This window comes from Odontesthes bonariensis, chromosome 14 (assembly GCF_027942865.1).
Source record: "Odontesthes bonariensis isolate fOdoBon6 chromosome 14, fOdoBon6.hap1, whole genome shotgun sequence".
In the NCBI taxonomy this organism is placed as follows: Eukaryota; Metazoa; Chordata; class Actinopteri; order Atheriniformes; family Atherinopsidae; genus Odontesthes; species Odontesthes bonariensis.
Genome location: NC_134519.1, coordinates 22854819 through 22865439, shown reverse-complemented (window position 1 = coordinate 22865439; position 10621 = coordinate 22854819). Strand labels below are relative to the sequence as shown.

At 42.4% G+C, this 10621-nt stretch overlaps 1 protein-coding gene across 1 annotated transcript; it reads left to right on the top strand.

Annotated features, from left to right (window-relative positions):
• Positions 1 to 340: 340 nt before the first annotated feature.
• Positions 341 to 9982, top strand: LOC142399143 (elongation factor 2b). The gene is made up of 14 exons (XM_075483629.1): positions 341 to 477; positions 1736 to 1950; positions 3839 to 4020; positions 4097 to 4308; positions 4427 to 4605; positions 5652 to 5757; positions 5980 to 6232; positions 6373 to 6568; positions 6704 to 6827; positions 6976 to 7218; positions 7802 to 8155; positions 8300 to 8482; positions 8950 to 9082; positions 9380 to 9982. Exons 1-14 carry the CDS (start codon positions 475 to 477, stop codon positions 9571 to 9573), a joined length of 2577 nt encoding a protein of 858 aa, XP_075339744.1. The 5' UTR covers positions 341 to 474; the 3' UTR covers positions 9574 to 9982.
• The last annotated feature ends 639 nt before the right edge of the window (positions 9983 to 10621 follow it).

Genomic DNA, 10621 nt, shown 5'->3' with positions numbered 1-10621 from the left:
GGCCATTTTGATCAAATAACATCTTCCTGATTCGGTTTTACATCCTGCATATGTGGTAACAGGTTGAACCAGTAAGAATAAAACCAGCCATACTAGTCCAGCAAAAAAAGATTCTAGCATTGTAGAATACCAGAAGCCGCTATCTTGGACTCTAGTTTGACTCTACGGTGAGATGGTGGGGGTTAATTAATCATATATGATGTTTAAGTGATTTTTTGTTCTCCCTTGAGTTCTTTTGGTCTCTGTAACTCAGAGCCTCAGCCCTGGGGCACAGTAGAAGCTGGCACACACCCACGGAAACCTGATACGAGCGGCAGCGCCCTCTGTTGGTAAACTACCAGAGTTCTGCCTTTCCACGGCAGCCGCGGCAGCAGCAACAACGTCTCTCCTGTCACCATCGGGACTGCCTGTTCTCATAGGCAGTGTGTACAGCCATAAGCCGTCACAGAGAAAGACCCACGACCTACAGACAACATGGTGAGTGAAAAATGGGCTGGGGTCCGCTGACGATTGTGTATTTCATGCGTTTGTGGAAGTTAAAAAACGGTCTAAAAGCGCTCAATAAACCTTCGCCGTTACCGTGTCAGTGCAACAAGCTGCCCTGGATGAAGCGTGTCAGGTGTGGGGGAATGGATGCCGCTGTCTGGTGGTGTTATGTGACCAAAGAGGGGCTCTGTTTGCGGTCCGTGATAACATACGCAGTAGCCAACTGATAAAGCTGGGCCGTGGCTTTTACTGCACGGCCCGCTATGCTTCGCTGTGACGTACACGGCAAAGCCTTTAATATCAAGCTGCCGGAGCCTCAATGCAGAAATATCACGCTCATTTGCCGAGAGAAGGAACACACTTGGTACACACATGTGTGGCTCGAATATGATGGATCTAAGTCATGTCTTGCCAAAATTGTGGACATATGTAAGATACGGGATGTTGCGTCACTCTATTCAACGTTAGAGGCGAATGGATATAAAATTACGTGTAGGCCCACAGCAATACGTCACTGTAATTCATTTTTGTTTATCAACGAATTTAAACATATAGGAGGGTTTGGCTGTGTCGGGGAATTCTCGATATGCAGTTTTTGATATTTAAGGAATCCTCGTGTCGGAATAACATAGAATAACATTATTAATATTTATATTATTTCAAAGTAAAATAAAGCCCACAGGGTATATACTGTAGGTATATATGCCCTGTGGGCTTCATTTTACCGCAGTATCAGACAGCCTCCACCAAACGGTCCGACCTTTATCTTACTTTTTGGTCTTAGAAAATTGCCCCTCCCCATATTTTAGATATTACACATTAATTAAATAGTTCGAGTGGTCTGTTGTCGGAAGGCCATGTGTTGGAACATTAATCTCATATTTCTGTCTGACATCTTCTACTGTTTCTCATTCAATGTATATTTCCCTTTATTCTAATAAGAAGATTTTAGCTTAAGGTCTCAGTTCAAGAGACTCTGTGACGCGCGGTAGATCGTTCCATTCAGCTGCAGCATGCGAATGGTGACTCATTAAATTCCCTATCTGTTGCTTGGACCATAAGGTAAAGTCTTTACGCTGCGCCCACCCTCCTTCCACCTAGATTCAGTTTCAAGCATGTCTTTCTTTTTATAACTCCGCTCGGGGCGGGTGCGCAGATCTGCTTGTGGACATAAATAGACACGCGTGATTAACAAACTGAACCCTCTGCTGCCGGTTGGTAATGGATGAATGTGCCCTCTCCCCCACAGGTGAACTTCACTGTGGACCAGATCCGTGCCATCATGGACAAAAAGTCCAACATCAGAAACATGTCCGTGATCGCCCACGTAGATCATGGCAAGTCCACGCTGACTGACTCACTGGTGTCCAAGGCGGGGATCATTGCCTCGTCCCGAGCCGGGGAGACCCGCTTCACGGACACGCGCAAAGACGAGCAGGAGCGCTGCATCACCATAAAATCAACGTATGTGGTTCACAGAACAGGGTGGAGTCCAGACACAGCTATTATGTTGCTCAGCTTATTAAACCCCTCCCCTCAAAACAGCAGCTGAATTAAGTCACGGTGTTACACCACAAACATAAGAAACATTTCTGCTGTTATTACAGAATGTTTCCCTTTTTCAGGTATGAACATTTAAATTTTTAACATCAGCAACACATTTCACAACAGTTGGCAGAGAGAGGTGTTCACCACTGTGTTGCACCGTGTTTTCTTTTAATGGCACTGTAGGTATTTTGGGAACCAAGAAGGCCCCTTTTGTAGTTTTTAAAGTGAAGGATTTTCCCACTCTGGTTTAACTGCTCAACTGTTGTTTGATGTATTTTTTTTATTTATTTTGCTCATATTGCATCATGACAGGCCTGGACAGTTTAGCGCCCAGACTCTTTCACTACAGAGCCCTGCTGCTGTAACAAAGTGCAGAATGGGCATCGTCTTGCTGAGATAAGCAGGGCCTCCCCAGAAAATGGCATCACCTAGCAGGATGTTTGCTGAAAACCCAGCTTTCGCAGACTTGAAAGTTGCCCTTGCCGTGTGCACTAACGCCCCCCATCAATCAACTGTGTGCCAATAAGAAGCCAGATCGTCTCTCTTGTCCGTCTCTTCTTCTGCCTTAAGTCTGCCGTGTCTATGACCTCTGGATCCAATTTCAGATTTTGACTGAACATAGAACAGCTGGCATTTCCATTGCACGATGGAGTCTTTTTTTGCATTTGGGGATAAAGTGATGAACCGTATTCCCCGACAATAGTTTTCAGAGGTGTTCTTGAGCTCATACAGTAAATTTTCTGTCTTTTTTTAAATCTTCCCGACTAATTTAGGATTATCCAGTATGTGTGTTTTTTAGCCCCTCACATGCAGAAATGGACTGGATCCTCTGAATCTCACAATCTTGTTACATATCGTTGATGATGAAATGCGTTAATTATTTCTAAGTTGAGAAAGTGTTCTCCCTAATTGTTGAACTGATACCAGTGCAGTTTTTCAAAGGTCTACCCCTACTCACATCTGTACTTGTGATCTACGAACCCTCACTGGGATGCTCTTTGATACCCAACCGTGTCTCTCACCTGTGGCCAATTAACCTAATTAGTTGGGAGAATTACAAAACATTCATTTCAATTAGCATATAGGCTTTTTAAAAGGAAAATAATGAAAGAACTGGAAAGAAGTGGCCGCTCTCGGTTTTTATTCATTTGGAAGATGCTATAACCAAAGTGTTGGTTTTGCTTACTGGTTTTTATTAGAATTATAATCATTAAACAAACAAAAAAAAACCTCATCAGCAACAACTTTGTAAGGGGGCTGAATAAGCTACATGTTTGTTGGCAGTCTGACTAGCTTTATTTTAAGCAATTGACTCGAGGTTCAGTTGAAAATTGCCCTTTAAAACCCGAGGGGTTTGGGCAAAAACTTAAATTTCTCCGTTGAAACCTTTTATTCCTCAGCATTTGAATAAACTTACAAATTTTCAATAAAAATCATATCAGAGGTTAATTACAAACTTTGCTGCCATATTTTTCTCCAAACTAAAAATGTAATAGTGTTTTTTTATTATTATTATTGATGCAAAGTGCGTGTTGCCTGTGGCCCTTTGTTCCTTGTCCTATTTCAGGGATGTCAACCTAAAACGTGCCGATTGCACTAAAACCATCAGCATTTACTGTAATTTTTCAGTAAATTAAATGCAAAGTCTCTAGTCAGCGTGTATGTCTCATTGAATCAAAGGATAGTCAGTCTCATTATAGTAAATAGGTAGGTGTATCAATTATTTTTTTCTTTTGAATTGAAGCAGTAGAGGTAAACATACAATGAACACATCTCTTTACTGTTCTCTCCTTCTGTTTTTCAGGGCCATTTCCATGTATTATGAGCTTGGAGAGAATGACTTGGCCTTCATCAAGCAGAGTATAGACGGAAGCGGCTTCCTCATCAACCTGATTGATTCTCCCGGTCACGTGGACTTCTCCTCTGAGGTCACGGCTGCCCTCAGAGTAACTGATGGAGCCCTGGTGGTGGTGGACTGTGTCTCGGGTAAGTCGAGCATTTTTGAACTCCTTGACTCTTCTAAAGCTTTCACAGAGGCTCACCTGCCCTTTGCCTCCGACAGGTGTGTGTGTGCAGACTGAGACCGTGCTGCGGCAGGCCATCGCTGAGCGCATAAAGCCGGTGCTGATGATGAACAAGATGGACCGGGCCCTGCTTGAGCTGCAGCTGGAGCCTGATGAGCTTTTCCAGACATTTCAGCGTATTGTTGAGAACGTCAACGTCATAATCTCCACCTATGGAGAAGATGAGAGCGGACCCATGGGCAACATCATGGTGAAGCACATTCACAATCACCATAAAAACACACTTATGCACTAAAATGGCAGAGAAAAGTCACAGTACAGTTGATACAGTGTTTCCTGTATGAGAACACTGTATTTCTTTTCCTCAGATTGACCCTGTCATCGGCACAGTTGGCTTTGGCTCTGGCCTCCACGGCTGGGCTTTCACCTTGAAGCAGTTTGCTGAGATGTACGTGGCTAAGTTCACTGCTAAAGGAGTTGCTCAGATGGGACCAGCAGAGAGGTGTAAGAAAGTCGAGGACATGATGAAGAAGCTGTGGGGAGAGAGGTGAGCATTCTATGACAATGGTCAAGATATCATCAAAGTCATGCTGACTCATACAAATGTATGACTAATTGTCCTCAACAGATGACTGCCCTCATATTAATGTAGTGGATTGGTATAAAATCTCAGGAACCGACACCCATATGGTTTTCTTTTTCTTTCTTTGCTCAGTATAGCAGGTCATCAAAAGCCCCCTTCGGGCTCGGGGATAGCTGGATAGTGCAGTGAGCGTGGCGTCACTGTGTACACGACATTGTCTCTCTGCTGTGTGGACACTGACATTGTTATCATTATAATTATTGCTCCTGTTGTGGATGGCCCTTTATTCTCTCACACAGAAGACACTGCTCCAAAATGACCTGAAACGCCTCGTTGGCGGTCCATGTTTTTTCTTTTCATTAAGTTATCAACATTACATTATCTACATCATTAAACACATTTGCATAATGCCTGCCTAGGGGCTGGTACAGAAACACCTCAAACAAAGAATAAACAGCTGCAATACACTCCACCATTTTTGGTCGGTTTTGTGGGGCAGCCAGAAAACACTGAGTCTTCCAGGAGGGCAGAACTTAAAGTAACAAGGTTTAAAATGGACTGTTTGAGTCTAAAAGTGACCCAGCATTGTAGAGTATTTGAAAAATAAGGTGTTTTTAGCAGGAAAGCATGTAAATCTATTCAAGTAGTTTCCCAATTTGAATTCTGAATTAGATTAGATTAGATTAGATTATACTTTATTCATCCCACAACAGGGACATTCACTTGCCACAGCAGCAACACAGCAAGAAATGTAACAACAGACATGAACAAGAAATTTTAAAAAAAAAAGAGAAAAAGCAAGTACTAAAAAGTAAAGTGACCTAGTATAAATAATATTGCACATTATGAAGTTGAAATGAATAAAATATAAATAAACACAGATAAAGAGAAATCTCTATGTGCTCCTTTTAACATTTAGCACATATCATTTGATCAAAACAATCAACACGTAAACTGACAGATATTTAAATATTGCAGTGCTGTGTAATTATTGCTCTGCTTTTTTTCAGATATTTCGATCCAAGTGCTGGCAAATTCAGTAAGACTGCCACTGGTCCTGACGGTCAGAAATTACCTCGAACCTTCTCCCAGCTTGTTTTGGATCCTATCTTTAAGGTGAACACATAATGCAATAAATCACCAGTATAACGAGTGTTTATGCAACTGCTAAATAATGTTCTTGTATGTCTTCATATATGTTGGAATGTGTCTACCAATATTCACGAGCACCATAGATTTCTCTGCAACACACACTTTTTTTGTCGCCGTAATAATTTCTAAGGTACAAATATAAAGAAATGCTTATTGTTTGCTTTTTTATAATAATTTCTCACACAGGTATTTGATGCCATCATGAATTTCAAAAAAGAAGAGACAGCCAAACTGATTGAAAAGCTGGATGTCAAACTGGACACCGAGGACAAGGAGAAGGAGGGAAAGCCCCTGCTAAAGGCTGTGATGCGTCGCTGGCTACCTGCCGGGGAGGCCTTGCTCCAGATGATCACCATTCACCTGCCCTCCCCTGTCACTGCACAGAAATACCGCTGTGAGCTGCTGTACGAAGGCCCGGGAGACGATGAAGCTGCCATGGGTCAGTAGAAAAAACAAATAACCTCAAGGACATCGTACAATAAGAGTCTTTTCAATAATCACTATATTTCTTCAGAAAACATTCATGGGTTTCATTGACGTTACTAGATTCAAAGTCTATTGTCTCAACTTTCTTCTCAGGTATTAAGAACTGTGACCCCAAGGCTCCTTTGATGATGTATATTTCCAAGATGGTCCCAACCACCGACAAGGGCCGTTTCTACGCCTTTGGCCGTGTGTTTTCCGGCTGTGTGTCCACAGGCCAGAAGGTGCGCATCATGGGTCCAAACTTCACCCCTGGAAAGAAGGAGGACCTCTACATAAAACCCATCCAGAGGTGAGCTTGTTTGTTCACAAACTGTATAGAGGCCTTACATAGATTATAACAGACAAAATAACCACTGAATATATGCTTGATTTTGTTTCCTTTTCGTGTATTTGCTGCAAACGTTTCATCGCCATATCCATGCAGGACTATTCTGATGATGGGTCGGTATGTGGAGCCTATTGAAGATGTCCCATGTGGCAACATAGTGGGTCTTGTTGGAGTGGACCAGTTCCTGATTAAGACAGGGACCATTACCACTTTTGAACAAGTAAGTGGTATTAATGTCCGTTCTTCTGTATAGGGCAGGCAGAAAGTGTGTCTGTGTGACAAAAAGTTTACCATTTGCACTAAGAGTTGACTTGTTGTCGGATCCCTATTACAGCAACCCAAAAATAATCAAGTGATTTCCTCTGCAGTCCCACAACATGAGAGTGATGAAGTTCAGTGTCAGCCCTGTGGTCAGAGTCGCCGTGGAGGCCAAAAATCCTGCTGACTTGCCCAAGCTGGTGGAGGGCCTGAAACGCCTGGCCAAGTCAGACCCCATGGTGCAGTGCATCATCGAGGAGTCAGGGGAACACATCATCGCTGGAGCCGGAGAGCTGCACCTGGAGATCTGCCTCAAGGACCTGGAGGAGGACCATGCCTGCATTCCACTGAAGGTAGACAGAAGGAATGAGAGCTTTCATAGTGATGCCAGTGTTGCTAGTATTGCTAGGAAAAAGGGGGTCTTAAAGGGGACACGAGCCTTCGAGTACAAAACCTAAAGTCAACACCAAAGACAGTTATTCTCACTGAGAGAAGACACTTTTCAGCTGGCTGAAACACTTCATTTGTAGTTCTTTTTTTTTCTGTTACTCGTCTACATCACCATGAAATATTTCTGCATAATGCCTGCCTATTGGCTGGTTTGGCACTCCTTAAATAAAGGACAGTGGCCTCTCTCACACACACATACCCACTTTTTGGCAAGTAACATCACCGTTTACAGCTGATCTTGCCTCAGGAACGGGGTTTCAAAGTGACGGGAGCTGAAACAGAGGGTTTCAAAGGGTTACAACAGGTGTTTCAGCAATAAGCAAAAACAGAAAAACAACTTGCGTTCTAACAAAACCCCAAAATAAAATTCTGAACTAATGATTGAACATAACATGTCTGTAAGTTTCAGAGTAAAATAACTCTGAGTTGAAACCTAAAAATGCACATATACACTCATGCCTGACTCTTTTCTCGTCCTCCCTCTAGAAATCAGACCCAGTGGTGTCTTACAGAGAGACAGTGTCAGAGGAGTCAGACCAGATGTGTCTTTCCAAGTCCCCCAACAAGCACAATCGTCTGTTCATGAAGGCTCGTCCTTTCCCAGACGGCCTGGCTGAAGATGTTGAGAAGGGGGACGTCAGCAACCGGCAGGAGCTCAAGACTCGTGCCCGTTACCTCGCTGACAAGTATGAGTGGGAGGTGACAGAAGCCAGGAAGATCTGGTGCTTCGGTCCAGATGGAACTGGGCCCAACATGGTGATAGATGTGACAAAAGGGGTTCAGTACCTCAATGAAATCAAGGACAGTGTGGTGGCTGGTTTCCAGTGGGCATCTAAAGAGGTGGGTGGTGAATTCATTTAGACTTTCAAATTATCAGTATATAATAATGATAATAATAATAATGTATGATATTTTTGATGATGTAAAGAACACTTTACATGCACTGACATATTCTTAAAAGTGATCTCTGTCCCCGACCTGCAGGGCGCATTGTGTGAGGAAAACATGCGCGCGATACGCTTCGACATCCATGATGTGACACTGCATGCAGATGCTATTCACCGTGGTGGTGGGCAGATTATTCCCACAGCTCGTAGGGTCATTTACGCCTGTCAGCTAACTGCTCAGCCACGACTCATGGAGCCAGTTTACCTTGTGGAGATACAGGTTAGTCTATGGAGGGATATTACCTTCAAAACTAATCACAAAGCCCGGAGTTGTAATACAGGAGCTAAAATAACATCTTTTTGAGTTGGGACATGTCTAACAGTTTTTGTTACAATCATTTAGGAAAACCACATCTAGAAAAACAGATGTTAGTTGGGTTGTTCAAATTAGCTGCGCTATGTTATCATTTGTTCATTGTGGACATTAAATTATTCCCTCTAAGCACTCTTTCAGTCCGTGGGGAAAAAATCTCATTGAGATAAGCCATTTAATTTACTTTCTCACTGAATAATGACTTTGGAGTTATGATAAAGATGCATTAGGAAAATATGTTTCGATGACAGGTATTGTCAGGAGAAATAATTATTGCAGACTTGTCAGGACAGGCTTGCAAAATTGCAGAGTTGTCCTTGGTCATGAGAAAACACGTCAATGCATGTCTGTTGTTGTGCCTTTCCTCTGCTCAGTGCCCAGAGCAGGTGGTCGGTGGGATCTACGGCGTCTTGAACAGGAAACGCGGGCATGTGTTTGAAGAATCCCAAGTGATGGGAACGCCCATGTTTGTGGTGAAAGCCTTCCTGCCAGTCAACGAATCCTTCGGTGAGTAGTTTTAGTCTGTTCTGCAGTCTTTCAAAGCGGAACTGAAAAATTGTTTGGCTAAATGGGAGATTACGACCAAAATCTAAAGAGGAAATTGAATCTTGTATATGTGAAGATACATCAGTATTCAACATTTATGTATACTGAAAATGGTATTAAGAGCTTTCTGATGGTAGTTTAAAACCCTCATGTGTAACACACCTACTATGCATCAGTAAACACACCGACATCACCTTCTTGCTGGATGTACTTTCATTATTTAAAACTAAGCTTTTCATTTGTTTTTGTCTCTTTAAGGGTTCACAGCTGACCTGCGCAGTAACACTGGAGGCCAGGCCTTCCCTCAGTGTGTATTTGACCACTGGCAGATTCTCCAGGGAGACCCCAGTGACCCTACTAGCAAACCCTTCCTAGTTGTCGCTGAAATTAGGAAACGTAAAGGCCTGAAAGAGGGCATACCAGCCCTTGACAATTACTTGGACAAATTGTAAACATCGATCCCGGATTACAAAATACCAAATCAATACCAAACCCCACCCCATGGGCACTTTAAAACCTTTGCACAGGCTTCAAGATACATGGCACACATTGTTTTGACTTTTGAGTCCAGAGCAGAAACAAAGCTTTAGTTGTAAGGAATAGGAAGCAGTAATGCTTTTTTTTTTTTCATTTCACAGCTACCGTACACCAAGTGCCTAGGGTGAGGGTTTTGGGAAGCAATTGGATCCAAGCAGTTATTCCTTATTTCTTCTATTCCTTCACATCTTTCCCTTGTCCTTCCCCTTATCTACCAGGATGGGCCTGTACACTGCACTGTGATACTGCTGCAATAATGCTTATTAAAATGGATGATGGCCAGATGTAACTATGGAATTCACAATAAAGTGTTACAGAAGTAAAGCTTACTGGATTGGCCTTTTGTTCAGTGGATGTAAGAAATAAAGAAAGAAATCAACTCCTGTTGAAAATCTTCCTTCTTAAATATGTTTTTTTTTTTTTAAACACATTGACTCTGTCTACGGCCACGGGTTAGATAAGGTGTGCACCGCTGACAAAGCTGTGCGGTGAATGTTCACAGGCAGCCAACATAAACTCTGACTGGGAAATTATTATTCCCATTTTTCTCCATGAGAGAAAATATAGTCTGGCTCCAACTAGTTTGTCAAAACTAAAGCATTAGTGCCTAAGCTCACCAGTCAAACCAATATATCCCGTCTGAGTTAGCAGCAGGCATTTCAGGAAGTTACTTCATGAAAATAAACACAATCCCTTAGACCTTATATAACTACAATGCATTTGCTTGTTAACTTGTTAAAAAGCACTTCATAAAAACTGTAGTTCATTTTAACCTTAAACCATATGTGTAGCATTGAAGCTAAGACGCTGATGTTACAGCCCACAGACTCAGTGGTAGCCTGACAGGGTGTTCTCACTCAGTTCGGGCACAGATATAAATACTATTTGTATCTAATATCTTAATATTTAAACCAAAGTACATAGAATAGCAGAGACCACAAAGAAAAAACTAGCAGAATTTTT

Excerpts from the sequence above, each read along its gene's own strand:
- LOC142399143 (XM_075483629.1), top strand. Across the intron at positions 4,021-4,096 it reads GGTGGTGGACTGTGTCTCGG|GTGTGTGTGTGCAGACTGAG; the intron begins GTAAGTCGAGCA and ends TGCCTCCGACAG. Across the intron at positions 8,483-8,949 it reads TTTACCTTGTGGAGATACAG|TGCCCAGAGCAGGTGGTCGG; the intron begins GTTAGTCTATGG and ends TCCTCTGCTCAG.